Source organism: Chlorocebus sabaeus, chromosome 25 (genome assembly GCF_047675955.1).
Source record: "Chlorocebus sabaeus isolate Y175 chromosome 25, mChlSab1.0.hap1, whole genome shotgun sequence".
Classification (NCBI taxonomy): Eukaryota; Metazoa; Chordata; class Mammalia; order Primates; family Cercopithecidae; genus Chlorocebus; species Chlorocebus sabaeus.
In genome coordinates this window covers 18,793,400-18,815,698 of record NC_132928.1, presented here as the reverse complement: position 1 = coordinate 18,815,698, position 22,299 = coordinate 18,793,400, and the positions used below count along the sequence as shown (strand labels likewise).

The following is a 22,299-nucleotide window of genomic DNA, read 5'->3' as shown; positions in this document are numbered from 1 at the left end:
CCTTTTCTGTCATGTAGATAATCTACATGTTTGTAGAATTATTTTTAATATGTTTGAGGAAAATGTTTAAAATCTAAATATATTCACATAACTTGATTATTCACCCCTCTAAAAAGATGCTGGATAGGCTACCAAAGGTCCCAAGTGGTAGATAATTCAGAATACTTCTGTGTGAATTTGGATTTTTTTTTTTTTTTGAGTGGGGAGGGGTAAAGGAGCCTTAAAATTTGAATCCATAATATATCTAATTACAGGAGAATTTACAACATCTCAAGTAGGTGAATTAAGTTGTCATTGAGTGAAAGGCTCACTTGGACCTAGTGCTGCCTCCTGTTTATTACATAGCATGGCCCTTATGTCTTGAGTTGACGTTATTGACTCAATGAGGCTTAAACTCCTAGAGTACAGGACCATTTTGTTGACTGTCTTTCTTCATAGCTTCTCTGCTTGGCAAAGAGATGGGAGGGGAGCCAGATACTGACTACCCTGGGTGGGTACATTATGTGTTAACTAAAGCAAAAGACAGAGGCCAGAGAGGGGCAGGTAGACCTGCATAGCAGCAGCCTCAGCAGCTGTCTTGGTAAAGGAGAGAGAGAGACATGCGGCCGGTGATTCCAGGGTGCTCAGAAGTTTCAGGAGGGAATGAGCCTCAGGGAGGAGTGGGCACCTACATGAATGCAGTAAACCTTCATGGACTAACACTCATTCAGGATTTGTGGCCAGCCAGAGGGAGTTCGGCCGAAGTTTACTCGGAAAGAAAGGGCTTGCTAAGAAAAAAAGAAGTATAAAAATGATGATATGGAAGTGTCTAATGTATGTGTACATGTAAGTAATACAAAAGTTTTGAGCTCTTCCAAGTATACCATTTATAGAAAAACAAATAGACTTATTCATTCATTAAACTATTTTGGAAGAGTCAGTGGATATATTTGAAAGTGGTAATCCTGAATTTCTTTTAAACTATTATATGATTCATAGTGGTTCTCAGGAATTAATAAATGATTACTGTGTTTAGCTCTGTATTTGAGGCTGATTAATTAATATGTGGATTATCCAGGACCATTGTTTTGCTTAACCTCTTCCTACTCCCCAGCTGTAATATGAAAATGATAATGCTTCTTTCCTCATGCATATTAACTAAAATCTTGTAGTTACTCTGAATAGTGGTGCCTGGGCACACAGAGGAGTTCAGTCAAGGACACTGGACATGTCATCAGCCCTGGGCAACTTCAGGCACAGTGTTGGGAAAAGACTAGACAAGGTCCCAAGGTCAGTTCCAGACCCTGGATCCTCTGATACCAGCCTCACTCTGCGGGCAAGACCAAGAGCTCCAAGCACAATCGCCAAGATGCTACCCAAGGAGGGAAGCAAGATACCTGAAGGACACCCAAACCTTAGTCATTCTAATTCTTGGGACCACACAAGAAGACTGAAAGGTTATTTTTTCAAATTAATTTGTTTGAAGTGTCAGGAGAAAACATTTTGTTCCATTAAAGATAGCAGGCCTCAAGAAAAAATAAATCAATGACACAAATAATTGTATAATAATCTATATATTGGGAGAATAGCAATTTTGGTGGGGGAGGGGGCGGCTTCCCCTTACAGAAATTGAGACTGCTCACTTGCTTATTTAAAGTAATACAACCATTGACAAAGAAAATAGTAAATTAACCATAATATAATGAGTTTGTTTTTTAGCAGGTATATCGGAATATATCCATACAATAGGGTTCCCTTCAGTGTGGACAACATGAGAAGCCAAATTATCGTGATACTACTGGCCTCAGCGCCTTTTGAGAAAGCCTCTCTGAGGCCTTTCTCAGGGAAATTATTTCATTTTAAAACAAAAAACCCTCTTTTTAAAATCATTGAACTCCATCTGGCACCCAGAACATGGCATTCATTACTTAGCTCTATATTACTGGTCCTTTTGACTAATTACAAAAATCATATTCACAGAGATGTTTTGCAACATTGAAGAGATCTAGATAGAATGCTTTAGGCTGGGCGTGGTGGCTCACACCTGTAATCCCAGCACTTTGGGAGGCCAAGGCAGGTGGATCACTTGAGGTCAGGAGTTTGAGACCAGCCTGGGCAACAGAGTGAGACCCTGTCTAAAAAATAAATAAATAAATAATAAAGAATGCTTTAATACATTATTAGTGATACTTTTGAAACAAACATCAATAATTTGGAATTTTAAACACTATCACCCTTAAATTATTTTTACAATGCTTTTGTGCAATTTGATTAAATCAGTTGCACAAAATGTAAGGAAACATTACATTGCACACAATGTAAGGAAACATCATTAAAAATACTGTACCCCTACTGTGATCCTATAAGATCAAGCAGAGGCTTGTAGGTCAGATTCCCCATCCCCTAATTAAGTTACACTGTCTATAATAAGAGAAGTGCCATGTTTGTAAAGTGGTCCACTGGATGGTAAATAAGAACTCAGGTTGGCAATATTGTGGAGCCTTGCCATGAGCAGGAAGCAATACCTATTAAAATAGCAAAACTGAAACCATGCTAGTGTATGGGACTATTTCGATTAGAGGCAAGCTACCTTAATAGCTTCTGAGACTATCAATGAAGTGTAAAGCACAGATCAGAGCTCATATTGTAGACACTGAGTCATTCAAAAAAGATTGTTATATTCTTCATACTATGTTTTAAAAGGTGCGAGGGAAACGTTAATATATTTTATACAAATTTCAATCCAAATTGTTCAAAATAAAGTGTACGTCTAAGTAAGGGGGTGGGGAGGGCGGTCAGCTTCTGGTGTATCAGATCCATGTGTCATACAGTTTTCCATGATACCAGGCATTGAGGCCAACATCTGTGCCCTTGTACAGCAACTGCAGCTGGACCTTAAGATCGTACAGCCACATACGTTCATGTCCATTCTCTCACTCTTTGGTACTTTGACACACAGTCTTGGTGAATCTGGAACTGTAAGTTCTCAAAAAACTGTAAGTGCTGTCCAAATAAGAGCTTCCCAAACTCTTGAATAGAAAATACCATCCTAGGTCACAACTTAGGTCACAACTGTCATCTTAGGCCAGAACAGCCAATTCAGTGACCTAAAATTAATGTAAGGAAAGGCAAAAGCAAGTATCATGTATAAAATAGTTTATTACCATAATAAATAAAACTTTTTTTTACAAATATCATTTGTGCTTGTTTAAAAATGTTGAGAAGGGAATATCATCAATGGAGGGGCCTGCGCGTTCCTCTTAACATTCCCAAGCCACAGATATACAGTGGTGTTCTTGGCAGCATCCTCAGCTGACCACAAAAATAGTATCAGCTCATTTACACTTTTGTTTATTCATGCTCATTTGGACAAAGTGACAGTTGCAAAGGAAAAAGAAAAACCCAATAAAGGATTTGGCAGGACTCAATGGAAAGCATATTAATATAAGGAGAAGCCCCAGGATGGTGAACTGCTCATGAGTAGAAGTGTCCTTGAGGTGCCGGCAAAACGTCGGATGTGGACAGTCTCCAACTGATGCACAAATACAGCATCGGAATATAAAGAGAATACATTCATTAGGGGAGGGTGCAGCCTTCTTAACATAAGATTAGTTTATATCCTGATACAAGATCTGTGAACTTCTCATTGAACAACTAATGGATCCGTCGGATGACTCAGAAGTCACAGATAAAGAGACAAGGGCTGTAAGAAAAGTTTAATGGCAGGCAGGGAGGGTACCCACCGCTCTGGCACCTGCAGGGAATTCAAGTCCAGTTCTAGAAGTTCCAGAATAAGTAAGTCTGATACGCTCACATGAGAATGAAGTTTCACTTGAATTTAAGCTGCAGATAAATTCACATTGATTCTTTTGAGCTGTAGGGGGTAGAAATTAAAACTTCTCAACATGAACACCTTTGGTGAGAAAATGTTTTTTTCTCTGATGTTTGCAGTCAGTGCTGAGAGGATCATGAAGTCTCCTCCAGATGGAGGGCACAGGAGCTGGTGAAGGTAATCTTAATTGAAGCGAGTGAGAAGGCAGTATATAGAGCAATAACAATGATTTAGCAACAGAGGGAGGCTGTCTGGGGCGTCAAGTGTGCCCTCAATGGCCTCCTCTTTAAGCAACACTAGGTGATAAGGGAGGAGAGAGGAAGGGGCGTTGGCAGCTCTATCACAGCTGGAGTTCCATTCAAGGGTCTTAAGGCTAAACGTCTTTATTGCAAGACAGTACAATCTATTAATCAAATGCACATCAGCAACGTGTATCTCCACCAGGGCTCCTAAAATTTCCCAGAGTATGCATGTGAGACAGAGTGGTCAGTGCAACAAGGGAAAATGAGGATCTTCCTATGCCTAGTATTCCTAGAGTTCATTTAGTCCCCACAAGGGCTCAGACAAAGAGCTTGACAGTTGGTATAATACCTTCCATCTAAGGATTTGGAGAGGAAGTTTGCTGAATGGGATGGGGTGGTGTAGTACAATTTTACCCCTGCTCAGCCCTCCCCACTTTTGAAAGAGGAGGATTCCAGCAAAGGGGCTGATGTTTGGCCAACAGCAGCACACTGGATCGAAGAGGTTGAGGGTAAAACAGGCCCCCAGGGATTGGATCACAAGAAGAAATCAAGTAAGAAATGTATTTCCAAAAGTTTGCTGGAAGGCTGCAAAATGGGCTCAGTTTTTTAAATACTTGGGCTATCCTGTAGCATTAATGTTGTAACCTTGTTAGCATAATGTAGCATTGCATTAATTAATGCAATGAGTTGCATTAATTGTACACTAGATAATTTGGTTTTTCAACCAAATAGTCCCCTCCATTTCTATCCTTTGGCTATCTTGTCATGTCTAGTGGAGGAGCCCTTTGTAAGTATATGGGATGGCAGTGCCCATTGCTGGAGTCAGTGCCCCCCCACCAAGAACAAACACCACCTCAATGACCATCTCAGTTCTCAGAGTTAACCCTAAACCCACCCCTTCCATCAGCCGGGAGGAGCATGTTCAACCAGCAGCCAAGTGACAGGGACAGGACCTCCCCACTTCAAAGCAGCCTGTCAGGATATTCTCTGGGAAATGGAGCTTCAATATGAATGACATTCAAAGTAAGGAATTTAGTAGAAATCAAATAGCACTTTACTAGACAATGGTGCCACATATCATGCCCCCACTCCTCAAAAAGGAAAAACATATATCCTGGGCAAATCTGTTCTCTTGGCATACTTTTTCTGACGTCTAAATGTTCTGTCCCATACCTAGTAACTTTTTGTTTCCCTAATCTCTCTCCAGCCACCAGATAATGGTTTATACTGGAAGGCTCAGGTCAGTGGTGTCTGAGGCACATGGTCCTGGCTCGGGAACCCAGAGTGGCATCCTGGCATGGGAAGACAGCACAAAGCAGCCTGCGGCCAAGTTCATGGCGTGAAAAGGGAGAAAGGTTTGGCTCATTTACACAATGTTTTTTCAGAGAAAACAATTACAGCAAAAAATCCCTCAAATCCTAGGGAGGATTACGGGAGAATAAAGCCCATGCACCCACACGTGCACCTGTGACCCCAAGAGGAACAGATTCCTGCCGCAGGAGCTGGCTTCCAGTCATGAGCCCAGTTTGCACTGATTCAGGAGTGCATTTCCAAAGCTACATTCCACCCTAAAACATGTCTGGACTTCAAAGCCTTACATCATCTTTGCCCCTCATACCCAGAGGTCTGAGAGATTTCATGGACATCCATCTCCCTCAGGCAGAGCTGGAGGGAAGTGGCAGGGCCTCTTGACATTGGCTATGGAGTGCTGGACAAGAAGCCTGTCATCAAGTCCCCGGAGAGCTGGGAGGCAACAAAAAGTCTCCAGGGGCAGGTGCTTCTGAGGCTGGGTTTTGGGGGTGGATTAGAGGCCTACCCTGCCTTAAAAGTGGTGGCTCCTAAACTTCAGAAGCAGGTTGAGGAGCATGTTTAAGAAATGGCAGACTAGAATGTTAGGGGGCCGCCAACAGATGGGATTCCAGATATTTTACGGGCTCTTACCCAAGGACTGGTTGGCAGCTTCTCAAGTGAAAGAGGCTGAAGGCCTCATAGCTTTATCCAAAGTCAGACAGTTGTGACTCGGCCTTAGGAAATTAGAATTCCTCTTCTTTGCATGCCGCCACCTGAGGCTAAATCTAATTATGTCACAGCCTGGAAAAGCCAGGGGCAGCCCCTGTAAGCCTCATGTGAGAAGCTACATATGAGATTAGGGCTCCTGGAGCAGGACTCTCCCTTGAGCTCGCAGGCCCTGGCTTCCCAGGGCCATCTGTGCCAACCCTGTGAACCAGGAGAGGTCAGCCCTGCCTTGCAAAGACAACCGAGGGCCCAGCCCTGGGACTCACCGTGAGCACTGGGCAGGACTAAGGAGGCGAGGTGGGGTGGGGTGGTGGGCAGGCTTGGACCAGAGGCTCTCAGAAACACTGAGTATCTTTGGTAGGGCAGAGGTACTTGGGATGGGGTCACCATCTAACATAGGCAAAGGTAAGCTCCCTGGGTAAGTCCATGCTGTCACCTGTACTCCTAATTCCATTCCCTCCAAGTTGACTTTTCAGAGCTGAACTTCTAACCTTGCTTGTCAGTATTTGGGGTCCTGACACCTCTCTCTAGGGCATATGCCCTGGCCAGCTCCACTGTGCCTGGAAGAGACTTCTCCCCTTTCCTTTCTCAGATGCCATTGAGAGAAGCCCAAGCACATGAATAACCTGACTTAGGTGACCACAAGGCAGTGGAGTGTCCCCGAACATCATGGCATAAGGGCTCGGATGGCCCATACGCAGCTCCGTGACCATCACTGGGAGCCACAGCTCCAAGGCCACTTTTCTCCATCACCTTACAGAGATAGCTGGAAACTCACTGCTTCGTTCTCTTTCCAGCTGCTGAAGAGAGTACAATCATGATCCTGAAATCTTTTGCCATTTTCTCTTGAAATCCTACTGACTTTAGTAGGAAATAGAGAGACTGGCTTTAAAATAAGGCCCAGCATGGCTCCCAAGTGCCTATAATGACCCCATGCAGCGAACAAAATACAAGGGTCTGCAGGGCAATCCCAATGAGAATCAAAGTATAAACATAGCACTTGCTACAGTTCTGAGGTTGTGTGTGTCTGCTTTGTTAATAAAGCAACTCTGGGCTCATGACCCTTCCTGCCGATGCTCCATACCCTGAGGAATGCCACGGGGACACTTGGGAAGAGGCCAAGAAGGAACAGAGGCAAGGGAGCCTGTGTGTGAGGCCAGCAGCATGGAGCATGGCCAGAGGCTCAGCTGGGGACTCCAGAGCCCTCCCTGTCAACTGTCCCAGAGGAGCAGGCTGTGGGCCGCACCGCAGAGAACCCCTGGATCCTAAGGACCCCTCTCCAGCTCTCACCCTTGCCTCACCACCTTTGGGAAAGGAGACCTGAGGATTCCCAGCTCCAATGTCTACGGGCGGCATGCACCACACCTGCAGCTGCTTTTCTGGCCTTAACCATGAGACAGAAAGTTTCCGGGCTCTACCCTCCTGTCCCTCAAGCTCCGCTTGTCCCGAGCTAGTTACAAACGACAATGTACATGGAGAACATGGTGATGTCAGACACAGGCTGTACAAGGACGGGGATGCTGGGAAGTCCTTGGCCCACCACAGTCCGTTGGGGGTCTTGGCAAAGGAGCCCAGCATGGTATATACATGAGAGGTTCTCGGCACTTTCCCACCAGTCCCCAGATGGCTGCTGCTCTGTTCTGGTAGTTTATCTTTTACAAATATCATGGTAGTAAAAAATTAAAAATGAAGGAAAATACCCTTTAGACAGCATGTCCCTTCTTTCAAAATTGTGCAAAGATGGTTCAGATGCAGCTGCCACCTTGCAGGGTAGGGGCACGCTACCCTTCCTGTATCTTTTCTCCAGATAGAGAAAGAGCGCGTCTAAGCCACTGGCCCCACTTTTTCTGTCAGGAAAAGCCTACTTGGAAATTGTTGGTCATGTGGACGTGTGTGGTAGGGGTGGTGGTCACGGCAAGGTCATAGGTGTCTGTCTCTGACTTTTCTTTTAATAGACCTCTCAGCTGGCTCCAAAAATATCTCTCTCTGATTCTGGGGACTGTGGCCTCGATATTTCAAACAGCTCCTGAGGAGACTGAGAGGATCTTCTGGAAGTTAATATCCTGAGTATCTCAGAGAGCTGTTTCTCAATATTGGTCATTTTGGCGTTTAAGGCCTTGATGTCCTCCTTCAGCTCGTGCCTCACCTCCAGGACTGTGGCCTGCAGCGTCTGCTCAGGGATAGGGTAGAAAGAATGCTTGACCTCTGCCAGGATGGGACTCCGATCCTGGGGACTCCTGGCCTCACCCACGTTGTCCAGCCGCAAGTCGCTCTTGGTGATGCCACTGTCACACGAGTCTGTCTTCTTCAGCGTGGCCTCGCCTGATGCTTTTGTCCTCTCGGGAAGTGTCTCCATTGACTCAGCCTTGGACACCTTGTTCCATTCCTCACCCTTCCCACAAGCATCTTTGAAGCGGGCCCAGCCCTTGCGCTTGGCACAATCGCCCCCGCCTGCCTTGGGGCCCAGGCACTCGGACCCGGGTGCGTGTAGCTTTGCGTGGTCTGGAACCCCGGAGGTGGAGGCTGCCTGGAAGGACACGGGCGTGGCAGGACTCTCACGTACGGTGACCACGCTGGCCTTCATGAGGCTGTGGTTGGCGGAGGCATGCTCTGTGAGGACATTGCCCTTCTCCACATCTAGGTCATCCAGGTCCCGGCCCCCTCTCTCAGCCGCCAGCCTGGCCTCTTTCTGCTGTCGGAATCTCTGGAAGAGGCGCCGGACAGGGTGGTCCGGGGGCAAGATCAGGGGGGCCTCATTCTTTCGTTTCATACGCTCTTCCTCTTCACGTTTCACGTCGCTGATCTTCCGGAACACAATCTGGAGAGAGAGAGAGAACGACATGCCATGTTAGCCACATGCTGGCTGCAGCAGCCCAGCTCAGCCCCTCTGCCTATCATGGCCCTCTCCTTCCAGTCCACCTGCTGCCAAGAGGCTGGGGCTCACAGCCTGCAAGGCCTCACGAGGCTTTTCTCTATGACTGACCTCACCCTCCTTTTCTTGACACTGACCCCCAGCTTTCCAACAGCAGGTAATTGACTCCCTTTGTCATTCCCTTCAAGAGGAACAGATCCCATTTTTTTCCCTCCCCACATGCCAGGAGGCTGAAGAATCCAAAGAGCATCTTCCCAGGAAACTGTCCTGGCCTCCCTTAAATCCGTCCTTGTCTGCAATTCAGCATTATCTCATGAGCCTTTCAAATATCATTTTTCTGGCCCCACTTCAGATCTACTCCATTAGTATCTCTGCACAAAAGCTGGAGCATCTCTGGTCTAAACCATACTTCAGGACAAGAAAGTCCCCTGGCAAGGCTACAGCTAAGGTTTCCAAGGCCACCCACAGATCTGGACCCTAAGTGAATGTGGTTGGCTGTGAAAAGTAAAAGCCAGTCTCACACGGAGTCCTCCTTGTCCTTGGTGAGCTTACAGTAGACTAACATCTATAAAGTTGAACATAAACTTGTCCTAACAATAATACCCACACTTGGACAGTGATTTGCAGGTCACAAGGCACTTCAATGTTACTTCATGTATTCCTTTTGACAGCACTGTGAAGTCACTGGAACACCTGTTATTATCCCCATTTCAGACATAAGGAAACCGCAGCTCAGAGTGGCTAAATATCACCTAACAGGTAAGTTGCCTAGAAGGGACTGGTACCCAAGGTATCAAACCCCAGATCCATTAGGTGGCCAGCAGGTAATGACTAATGATAACAATACTTCATGCAGAGGATGGACCATCAGCAAAACAGACTCATGAATTTGGCCCTGAGTGCAGCATAAGCCACAGCTTACGGGGGCCTTCCCCTGGGTCAGCATCTGACTATGGGAAAGCCCCATAATTTCTAGCTTATATTGCATGTGCCAGTTAGACTCTGGGACATGTTTTGACCCATATCATGTTTGAATTTGTGAGACGCAACCTGTAATAGGTTGTCTTTTTAGTGTAAATTTCTGATTTGAGGACTACAGGTATTGAGATTGTGTAGAAGTAGAGGAGAGGCCTGTGGTAAGGGAGAACAGCAGCTTTTTCATCATCCCAATCTGGGAAACTTTGTGCCCTGGGCAGGCAACTTAGACCCACCCAGAACCTGTCCCAGGGACTTGCCACAGGACTGCCGGTCTTGGGGAGGCACACATGGTGTCATGCCAGGAGCAGGGGTTTGGGGTCAGAAAGAACTAAGTTTAAGTCCCAGCCCCATTACTTAACCGTGTAACCTCACACAGGTATCTTAACTTCTGAGTCTCAGCTTCCTCCTTAAAAAGTGAGGAAAATCTCTACTTTTCAGACTTGGTATAAAGCTGATACAGGATGACTTATATGAAATCACTAGCCCACTGGAGATGCTTAAATGGCTCCTGTTGTCCTCGCCCTTTCAAGGCCCCCAGCTGAAGATGACACGCAACTCGCCCTACCTCCTCCAAAAGGCCCTGCCCTGTGCTGTCACCAGTAGGTTCTCAGGTATGACCAACAAGACCATTGTTTTATAGTGCCCAACACAGAGAAGCCAAATAAACAGTTAATTGCTTGATGCTAGGAATCCATGAGCAAATCACTGGCAGACTAGAGGCCCACGTCTGTGCACTAACTTCTTGGTCAAAGTTTCTGTCACTAGATGACTTTACACTGAGGTCACTAACAGGTGGATGGGTGGTTAAATCTTCCAGCTATTATCTGGATTCTGATATGTGACTTTCTGACCTCCACTGGGCAGCATTTCTCCCATCCCTGCCTCCTCTGGTCCCCTCTTTAGCTGTACCCCAACTGCCCCTACAGTCTGGCTTGCAGATCCAAGAAGTGGGACTCGAGAGAACCCTGTCCACCCTGAAGAGGGCCAGAGAAACCCAACAAAAGGCCTCATGGGGGGATGGGGAAGTGATAAGTAGAGGGATTGGGACCCTTTTCTCTCTGTGCTCTGAGTTGGATGCCTCTATACGCGCTGTACTCTGTTCTGGGAATGGCCTCTGCTCTCCATTGGGCATCCAAATCCTCTTCACACCAAGACCCAGCGCAAATGCACCTCCTCCAGAAAGTCTTCGCTGATTTCAATGTGCTGTAAGTTATCCTCCTACCTCCCAACTCCAATGGCCCTTTCTACAGTTAGACTGCTCTTCTGTCCTGATTACTCTCTATCTTGTATCCATTTGTAGTAGAGAGGCCAACTCTCTTCTGCCTACTCACACGCCTTCTTAGAGAGGGGAGGAGAGAGAAGAGAATAGGAAGGAAGGTGGAATGGAGGGAAGGAATGCAGAAAAGAGGAAGGAGAAAGTGGGTGAGAATGTGAATGTACCCAAGAGAGATGATGGCTTTTAGGGCTCATTGCTCTTTTCCTGCCCTTTATATCTGCAGGATATCTGATTCCTAACACTATCCCCCTTTTTCACTTGAGCAAGTTTGGGCAGGTCTCTTCCTTGTAAGCAACAATTCCTGAACACAAACATATTCTATCCCGCTAAAAGGTCCCTGAGGGCTCAGAACAGTACTTTGGAGGTCACACTGTATTTTTTACTTTTTAAATGTTTGCTTATTATTTGCCCTGAAAGAGCAATAATTTTCCGTTTTGTTTCCAATTTCCAGCTGTTCAAAGTGCCTGGTACCTAGCAGGCCCTCAATAAATATTTGTGCAATGTAGAACACATAAATATTGGCTAATGAATCCGTGGGATAATATCTTCTTCCTGGAAAGATGAAATCACAGAGGTCATTGTCAATGTTATAAAAAGCAGAGTTTGGCCTGGACACACATCTCTCAACATCAAAGGTCAGGGGCAGCCTCTGAGACTTGAGATGTTCTAAGACTAATGAAAAGGAAGTTCTTCAGATATTGAGGAGTCAACAAAAAACTGATCCCAAGAGGCTTAACATAATTCATGGTGGACATTTCGGAGTGGAAGTGGGAGTTCCTCTTTGAGGGTGTGGCTACATTGTGCTTGTCACCCAGAGGCCCCATGGGTCAGAATCCTGGACTGAACCAGCCAGCATATTCAGGTGTTATGACTGTGTGGTCGATGTGGGCAGTTCAGGCACTCACAGACAGGGCCTGTTGGTGGAACCACGGGTCTCTGGATCTGTGCAGGCTTTTTTTCCAAAGTGTCATCCTAGGCTGCCCTCCATCATCCTGTGTGATAGGCAGCCCCCCTGAATGTCACTGTCTCAACCAGTGGACAGGTGAGCCAGGGAAGAACTTCCTATCCTGCAGAAATGCCTGGTTCTTCCTTTGAGAATCAGGGAGGTAAAACCAGCCACCCCCAGGAGACAAGGCAAAAGGAATTTTTACAGAGCTGATGTGGTCTGACAGCTTTGCTGATCTGGAGTCAAGGGCTCTGCTTACTAACTTCAACTGCTTTTCTGGAGAAGTTAGTCATGGAGTGTGTCTCAGAGGCAGCCATGACCATGCATTTTGCCAAGTATTTTAGATCTGAGTGGGCAGGAGTGGTTGTATGACTCATGACAATGAGGTCTGTGCCACCAGCACCAGCCACAGCAGCTCTCCGTCTGCTTGGAGATGCTCCACAGCTTCCCATGGCAAGAGTGTATCCTGGGAATGATGGGCATGACTCCCAACTCTGTAACCCAGGATGCTCCCTGTACTGGACAGGTGATGGATGGAGGTCTGGGGAACAAGTCTGTCCAAAGTATTCCATGATGCTCTAATAGGTACTATGAGGTGGGAGAAGTTCCAAGGTTAGGTACGTTTGAGCCACACTGCAGTGTTAAATGGGTTGCTTTACTACAGGACTTCTCAGAGCCTTACCACGCTAATGTGCCTTATGAATGTCTAAGAGGAAGACATTATATGCAGCACTTCTTTTATTTTTTATTTTTTATTATTATACTTTGAGTTCTAGGGTACATGTGCATAACGTGCAGGTTTGTTACAGATGTATACTTGTGCCATGTTGGTGTGCTGCAGCCATCAACTCGTCAGCACCCATCAACTCGTCATTTACATCAGGTATAACTCCCAGTGCAATCCCTCCCCCCTCCCCCCTCCCCATGATAGGCCCCGGTGTGTGATGTTCCCCTTCCCGAGTCCAAGTGATCTCATTGTTCAGTTCCCACCTACGAGTGAGAACATGCGGTGTTTGGTTTTCTGTTCTGGTGATAGTTTGCTAAGAATGATGGTTTCCAGCTGCATCCATGTCCCTACAAAGGACACAAATTCATCCTTTTTTATGGCTGCATAGTATTCCATGGTGTATATGTGCCACATTTTCTTAATCCAATCTGTCACTGATGGACATTTGGGTTGATTCCAAGTCTTTGCTATTGTGAATAGTGCTGCAATAAACATACGTGTGCATGTGTCTTTATAGCAGCATGATTTATAATCCTTTGGGTATATACCCAGTAATGGGATGGCTGGGTCATATGGTACATCTAGTTCTAGATCCTTGAGGAATCGCCATACTGTTTTCCATAATGGTTGAACTAGTTTACAATCCCACCAACAGTGTAAAAGTGTTCCTATTTCTCCACATCCTCTCCAGCACCTGTTGTTTCCTGACTTTTTAATGATCGCCATTCTAACTGGCGTGAGATGGTATCTCATTGTGGTTTTGATTTGCATTTCTCTGATGGCCAGTGATGATGAGCATTTTTTCATGTGTCTGTTGGCTGTATGAATGTCTTCTTTTGAGAAATGTCTGTTCATATCCTTTGCCCACTTTTTGATGGAGTTGTTTGTTTTTTTCTTGTAAATTTGTTTGAGTTCTTTGGAGGTTCTGAATATTAGCCCTTTGTCAGATGAGTAGATTGCAAAAATTTTCTCCCATTCTGTAGGTTGCCTGTTCACTCTGATGGTAGTTTCTTTTGCTGTATGCAGCACTTCTTAAGCCAGTTCTCCCAGATCCTCCTCTGGAAAACACTAAAATTATATCAATGTGTAGGGTATGGGATGTTCTCTGTATTTGTATATAGCCTTGACAGATGGGCAGATGTTTCCTGTTCCAGCTAAAGGGGACCCCCTATCTCTAACTCACTCGCTAAGCCCCTGGAATTTGAGATTTGAGGACTCCATTGCAGATGCATTATCCCCTGGTAGACAGGCCAGGGTCAATCCAGACTCTGTGGCTATAGCCATCCTCGTTTGCAAAGCCAAAAGAAGTGATGTATATTGTCCTCCCTCCAAACATCTGCTTCTAATGTTTGTGGTTTAATGGGGAGAGAGAAAAAGAGATCACAGGTAACTTCTCTATGCACCACACATAGGCTCCTGAAGGATGGTGTGAAAATAAAATCCTAAAGGACTTCCATTTTCACTCATCCTCATTGCAGACTGACCTCATACTGATTTCATCATCTCTGCCTGGCTGATTTTATTTTTGAACTCTTACATGAGCTCAGGGAGCTGACATTTAAAAGTACCCCTGAGATGAACATTTTTGCAATGAGGACAACTGCTCATTGGCTCTTGCCTTCTTTCTTCACATCACAGATCCTTAGTCAGGGACCACACCAACAGAGAAGTGCTGGGGTCTGTCTGGAGAGTTTGTTCCACTGGAAAAGGCCCAGCCCTGGTGATAGAAAACTACTCTGTTCTTGGCATGGTTTCAAGGCACTGGTAATGGGATAAGTCCAGATCCTTCCTGGATCCAGCCAGAGTCCTGCCAGCCCACAGGGACATATATTTTTCTAGCCTGACATGTTGCTCAGAATGCTGAGCAGCTCATGACTTATTGCAACCTGGAGACAGAGGACGCCTGGAGGGCAGGGACGCTGCTGTGCCTTGCTCATCCAACTTGGCATCCCTCTAAGCTCGCACCAAGCAACGGCCCTAAGTCTGGGAAGACTTAAATGGTGGTTGAGCTGAATGGAATTGACACTCAGATCCTTAAGCTATAGGGATTTCTTGGTAATTATTTTCTACTAGGTTTGAAAAACCAATACCCCTGGAATCTGACGTGAGTCAGGATAGTCGACCACCTCTTCTGGGTTACATTAAGAGGGCCCAGCTCCTCTCAAGCCTAACCTGTTCTCAAGCCCTAGCCAGGACCAGGCCAAGGGGAGGAGTCATCCCCTCAGGGTCTCATGCATGGCAGAAAGGCAGGCCTAGGAGGGGAATGGACTTGCTGGAGTTCTGGCAGCAAGAGAATGTGGGGAGGGCACCCAAGTGGGCGCACAGTTACTTAAAAGAACTCAGATTGTGGAATAAAAATACATATGTAATGTCAATCCTCAGTGGTTTGCATAAATGAGCTGAGGTATGAGTCATCGAAATCTATGGATATATCAAAAGGGATTTAGATGATTTTCTCTTGGATTCAGACACATGTCCCCAATCTGAAATGCTCAACAGTAGAAAGAGCACTGGCTTGGAGTGGTCCTAGCTCTGCCACTGACTAGTCACTGTGTGACCTTGGGAAAGTTATATCCTTCCTTGGTTGTACCACATCAATGGTTCTGAAATCTGGCTGCACTTCAGAACCCCTTGAAGAGGTTATCTAGTGAGTGAGAATTTCCCATGGCAGGGCTAGAAACTGGCATTTGCAGCAAGCTCCCAAGTGATTCTGACATGGGCAGCCTGACCCAGGTCTGCTGACTAGGCACTCAGAACCCCTGGATGGATGGCTGGTGAGGTCACTGCTACTCTGCTGTCCCCTGTGCATGGACTTGTGCTCACACATGAGTGTGGCCACACACACTAGCCTCCTGCGCACCTCTCTGCCTGTACTCACACTTCCAGCCAGACTCAGCCCTCCTAGGTGCTGCCTGGGATTGGAGTGGGGGGATGACCCTGGTCTCTCACTCAGCCTCTGGTCCCTGAAGGATGACTGAGAGGAAACGGGGAGGCCCCGCAACCACCTTCAACTCTTTCTTAGATCTGACAAAAAGCTGTCTTAGAGTGGGGGGACATAAAGCCAAGCAAACATTTACTGAGCACCCACTATCTAAGAGCACTCAGCAGGGCGCACACACTCTATAGCTCCTTGCTAGTAGGAGCCAGGCCTCTTGTCCCAGAGCTGGGGTCCATGCTGGTGCTGACTGAAGCACCGTGAGTGGCTGAGCGTCAGAAGGGCCCTAACATCCCCACAGGCCCACTAGACGTAGCTTTCCTTGTGGTTTCCTCACCCACCAGCCTCCTCCACCAGTCACCCTGCCTGGTTTTATGGCAGAGCATAAAACATGAAGATTAACAAACTGGGCCATTTAAGAAACTTAAAACATGGAAAAACAAACTGCAGATGGGCAGATAGGATAAGGCAGTTGGTTGGGTTTTACTTTTGGAAAAGGCCACTTCTCAACCCCCTCAGAAAGATCACTTCTGTTATTATGGAATCAAATGCTACATTTTCTACTTGGTATCATGATGAATACGTGACAGCCCAGAACATGGGAGGCCCTGAGCCTCGAGGAGGGGAGAGGGCCCCAGAGGGACCCAGGCCGGTTCGGCTAAGGCTGTGTGCCGCCCTGGCCTGAGGCTGGAGGGAACAAAGCACAGCACTGTCCTCCAGGGGATGCCAGGCTCGGGAGATCGAGCAGTAAACTCACAGCATAAGCACAGAGTGCTAAAGTGGGCCCAGGGCAGGAGGGCAAGGGCAGGAGCCTGTGGAGTCAGCATGGAGTGACGGCATGTGCACACGCTTTGGAAGTCAGGCGGACTTGGATCGTGTTCCCCAAACCTCAGTTTCAGCACAGAATACAACTGCTTTTACAGGACTGTTATAAGGATTAAGTTGGATAATGTAAGTAAGGCCTTAAGGAGAGTGCTTGACATTTAATAGTTGCTCAGTAAATGTATTATGTATTACTCTTTATGGGGGTGGTCCTTGAGATGATTCTAGAAGGATGAGCTAGAATTAGGTATAAAAGGTAAAGAATTTGGGTGAGGGTGTTCCAAACAGGGAACAGCCCACGCCAAGACACAAAGGCAGAAACGCCAGCCAGGGAAGAACAGTGTCTTTGTGGTGGCAGTCCTGGTGAGAAGAGTTGACGCTGATGGAGAGCTCTGATGTGCCAGGCACTGTGTTAAATGTTGGACCTGTGCCATCCTCGAGGAAACCCCAGCAGGTGGGTACATTATTATCCTCACTTTTCAAATAATGAAACCAAGTTTAGAAAGAGTCAGTGATCGCCCAAGAGGACAAAGCTGTGGAGCTGTGAGCCAAACCCGGGCAACTGGAGTCCCTGCCCACACCATGTCCGAGGCCATTCTTCTAGGGAAAATGCCTTGGGTTTTAGGGCAAAGGACAGTTTCTCTCAGTATAGGCTGATGACCTCCACTAGTGTCTCTCCGTCTTTGTCCATTGGCAACTTCTCTAAAGAATTCAGGGGCAGCACTAGGAAGTAGAATATCTGGCCAAGGGAAGGCAAGAGGCCAAGAAGCCAAGATTCCCAGAGGATCTAAAGAGGGAATGCCTCTTTAGATGCATTAGGCTATGTGGTGCTTTAATTTGTCAGGATGAACCAATGACTTAGGGTGAAACCCAGACTTTGATTGGTTAAGTTGAAAAAGAGGGCTAGCAACACATGAGCCCAACTGTTTGGCTTATTGGAAAATCCTGCCTCCCTGAAGGATGCTGAGGTTAACCAGTTACCCTGTTGACCACTCGTGACCTCTGGGCCCAGCACTAGGCAGAAGGAGTAGGAATGCACAGATGTCCCAGTGGCCTTTATCCTGGAAAACCCTAGAGGCTAGAGCTGTTCTGTTCTCAGGGCACCTGGTCCACTGGCTCTCAGCACACTGCTAACAGGCAGGCCCCTCCCATCACCATGCAGCATCTGTACTTTCTTCTGGCATTAATCAAGAATGACTTGTCTGACCCATCAGTGCCATCCCATCATCTTATTCACTCTTCTAAGACCCCCACTAGACTGGCAGACATGGGCAGTAGGTGGATTGGACATATCTTCTTTTGACAGACCAACCTGGGGCCTGAAAGACTCCCACAGATGCTCCTGTTCCTCTTTCTTCAGGAAGGTTCAAACCCAAGACAGATGAGTATCCTTCCTTCTCAGTGCCACCCAGAGAATGAGATGTGCCCCTGGGTTGCTACTCAGGGAAGAGATGGCACTGCTGTGCAGGAGTTGCTATCCTCTGGCATTTCACTAGGGGTCACATTTGTCACCTTCTCCTTGTTTTGTGCTCCCTCAGTGTACTGGACTGAATTATGACCCTCGAAAGGCATGTCTACCCAGAATTTCAGAAGGCAGCCTTATTTGGAATAAGGTTCTTCGCAGATGTAAGCAAGGTAAGGATCTCAAAATGAGATCATCCTGCATTAGAGTGGGCTCTAGACCAGTGATGAATGCCATTACAAGAGACAGGGGAAAATGCAGAACACAGAGAAAGGCCATGGGGAAGATGCAGGTAGATACTGGAGTTATGTAGCTACAAGCCAAGGAATGCCAAAGATTGCTGACAGCAACCAGAAGCTAAGACAGGCCTGGAATGGATCTTCCCCCAAACCTCCAGAGGGAACCAAGGCAGTAGACAACTTTATTTCAGACTTCTGGCCTCCAGAACTGTGAGAGAGAAGCAATTGGTTTTAAGCCACCAAGTCTGTGGTCGTTTGTATGGCAGCCCTCAAACTAGAACACAAGGTCTGCTTCACCACTTCCTCCTCTCTCCCTCCCCTAATGGAGGCCCTGTCCACAGCCCTGCCCTTTGCGCTCAGGCCTCGCCAGCTGTTCTCCCTTCTGCTTCAGTATTTATCCTCATGCAGCTGAGGCAGGCATAGAAGCCGACAAGACAATGGATGTAAGTGCCCACACCCGCCGTGTGCTGGTTTCAGACCCTGAGGAAATTACTTGATCTTTCGAAGCCTTAGTTGTCTTCTGTACAGTTCCTACTTCTTCCTGTGGAGTTGCAATGAAATAACATTTCAGAGAAGCCCCCCTTCCTTCACATTTATAAACCAATGCTGCTTTTCTTTCTAGTCCCAGCCTGAATATTCCCACACTGAGCATGGGTACATCAGTGTTTCAGAGACCCCTCAAACTCTACTGTCCTAGCCAGAGCAGTCTCCCTTCCCACCTAGTTCTTCAGTGAAGGTGAAGTAGATAATCAGGTCAGTAGGAATCAGAACCCCACGTGGGTGGGTGGGAGGAGCAACTGAAGAGAGGCCAGGTAGAAGACTGTGACTAAAGCTAGTGACAGATATAGAGGGGATGGCCCAGGGAAGCAGAGGAGTGGGCAGATAAAACACAACATGGCCCGCTTCTAGACATACACACCAGTTCATGATGCAAAGAGAAACAAATATGATCTGCAAACTCTGCACCTCATTAACCTGAACCTGAATCAAGAATGACTTGTCCAATCCATCAGTGCCATCCCATGAAGACTCAGGCATCATCTTATTCACTCTCATAAGGGTCCCTGCCTAGACTGGTGGCCATCTTCTTTTGACAGACCAACTTCAACCTGTGGCCTCACCTGCACTAGGTCCCTGAGGGGCATTTGCAGCCTTGTGGGTATCCCTGGGAAACACATGCTACTAACTCCTAGAGGGCTTTGGCCCCTAATGTTGTCTCCCATCCAGACGGAAGCATGTGCAAACCACAGGCCTTCCCTTAGCCCTTCCAGAGGCAGTTTTAGGAGTCTGCTTGCCTGCCTATGTCTCCACTCCCAGGAGGTTCCACTCTGATCCCTCAAAGGAGGACAAGTCTTACAGACTGGAGCTTTGAACCTCTTCCTACTTCCATTAAAAGCTCCTTGAAGCATGTGGCCCCAGTGGGCAGCCCTCAGGACTCCTGTCTTTGCCCCTTCACTCTGGCAGTGCATAATGGGGAAGCCTAGAACCCCTGCCCTCCCCACCTCCAGCAGCACTTGCCAACCAGTAAGAGGGACAGAATCTCCTGGGGAGCTTTTCCAAATACACATCTAGGCACCACTCTCCTTGCATCCCTCTCTGCCTTCAGTCTCCACCTCTATTTGAGAGCCAGCGCCCTAAGCCTAGAATGAAGATCATGCCAGTAAAGACAGGGGAAACAGGGGAAGACAGTCACATAGGACATATTTCATACTCATGTTTCAAGGACACACACACGTGAGCTCAGCAGACAAGATGCCCCTTCTCGATGCCAGTGTACCAGCTGCACACGTAGCTCCTCTTACCAGTTACTCCCAGCCCTCTCTCCCTCTGCTTTTTTTTCCCCTTAGTGACTGACAGGTATCCTATCCTGGGTAGAGGCCTGAGGCACTGGATCTGAAGCCAAAAATAGCTGAAGGGTGGTGGGAGTGGGCAGTAATCCTATCCGTGCTGCCTGAGCCCTCTGTCTGCAGGGAATATGCCCAGTGGGGAGCAGAGCCACAGCCTGTCCCCTAGGTGGGGAAGAAACTCTCAGTCAGTGAGAGGTCTGTAGTCCAAAATTCCCAGGGAATCCCCCTGGAGCTGAGCAGTCCCTAGTCCCAGGCCCCTTAGGGAGAGCCTATTTTGTGATGGATTTCACAGGACTTCACAGTTCTGTATGTCCATTCTTCGACCAAGCCTAAATTTCTGACTGGAGTTTTAAGCCTCAGGTCCTTTCTTTATAGAGAGGTGACATTCTCTCTGAAACTTCATTACACAAGGAAACAGCTCTGATCAGCCATTCAAACACTCTTTATGCAGTGCCTACTGAATACAGAGCAATGTATGAAATGTATGAGGTAGTTGGTCCACATTTAAAGAAAGTGAAGACTCTTCCTCTCAGAAGCTGATGATCCAACAGCTTTCCCAGCCTGAGCTGATCTGGGAAACAGCTGCATTTTACAGAAGGACAAACCGAGAATGAGAAAGGGAAGGGGGGATGGGGAACAGCGCCCATACAATGTTTGCTTCTCCTTGCAGTCAGGATGGTGGTTCAGAGGCTGTTCTAGAACAATCCAACCTCTCTTTAGAATGCTGACACTGATTTACGGAGTTGGCACTGCTCTATTCTTAGCCATGGACGGGGCCACCAGGCCATGACGCCACTCTCCTAATGAGAGGGGGCAACGGAGAGTTCCTGAGCAGCTGCCGCCAGCGGCTCAAGTCCTTTACTTTATCCAGCTTAGTCATGACAGCAGCTCTGGGAGATGCTCTGTTGAATGTGCTTTCATGAGGAACTTTTCCACTTGTGAGAGCATTACTCCCAGTTTACAGATGTGATGGTGACTCAGAATGGTAACTGGTCATTCACTTGAGTTCTTGGTATATAGTGCTAACATCAGTCCCTTAGGACCTGGACCATTTCTAACCTATCTCCCATTAACACCTAGTATATTTACACTGTGTTCAATTTTAGCACCTGAGACTATCAATATATTCATCTATCTCTTTGTGTGTTTGAATTATCTCCCTGCTCCCATTGTCCCTCCCTCCCTCAATAAGACAAGTCTCCTTGCTAGAATAAACTCTACCTTGTTCATTTTTGTGGTCCCAAAACTAGAAGGGTACTTGTCACACAGCAAACATTCAGTGACTATTTGGGGACTGACAGATTGTGTGACTTGGGCAAGTCAATTAACTTCTATCTTTGTCTATTATAATTTGGAAATAATATGCTTTACAAGAGAGAAATATCGTGAGGATGAAATGAGACAGTGAGCCCCGGGATGTGTGCATCAGCTCTTTATGTATTGCCAATTAGCACCAAGTCCGCCCTCCACACTCTACTGGCTAGGCACCGGCCAGTAAGTTACCCAGACTCCCTTGCCAGCTGGTTTCCTGTTAGGGTCTGCCAGTGGCAGCTCTGGCAGGAGACTGATAGGTGGGAGGAGGAGAGAAGGGGCTTCCTCCCTGCTTTCAGCTCCTGTAGTATGGCTCCAGCAGCCCCGGTCAGCTTTAGCCCCCACTCTCCAGCAGTTTCTCTGGTCACTCCCTGCACAAGCTTCTTCAGCTCTCAGCTGTGTACCTGGGCAGTCAGGGTGCAGCTCCACAGCTCTCCCCACTCTCTGGGACACGGGTCAAGCCAAGCTCTCTTTCCAGAAGTCTGGGGAGGAGCTACACATGCCTCTTCCTCAGAGGTCCTGGCACAAGATAGGCAACACCCCTTCTCAGAGGGCTGCATGGAGCACCCACTCACCAAAGCTAGGGCCCCTCCTCCAGCCTCCTAGGTTTTGGTAATACTGCCCTTTTGTGCTCCCAGCCCTGGTAGAGAATGCTGTTTATTAATCCCTGGGTGTCCTCAGCGTCTCCTTTTTGCTCTTTTAGCCTTTCAACTCCAACATCATGATTTAAATCCTCTCTTAAAAAATTAGTATAGTTTCAGTTTCTGTTTTCCTGACTGGGCCCTGAGTGATTGTGTGCGGGAGGGAGCTGCAGT

General features: G+C 47.1%; 1 protein-coding gene across 2 annotated transcripts in view; it reads right to left on the bottom strand.

Moving 5' to 3' along the window:
- Nucleotides 1–182: 182 nt before the first annotated feature.
- The window catches only part of KCNH1 (potassium voltage-gated channel subfamily H member 1), a 452,115-nt gene continuing 429,998 nt past the window's right edge, over nt 183–22,299 (bottom strand). For both annotated transcript variants that reach the window (XM_007988540.3, XM_007988541.3), the window contains exon 11: nt 183–8,887. In XM_007988540.3, the coding sequence (XP_007986731.1) occupies nt 8,030–8,887 (858 nt within the window). In that variant the 3' untranslated portion in view covers nt 183–8,029. The remainder of the gene's footprint in view (nt 8,888–22,299) is intronic.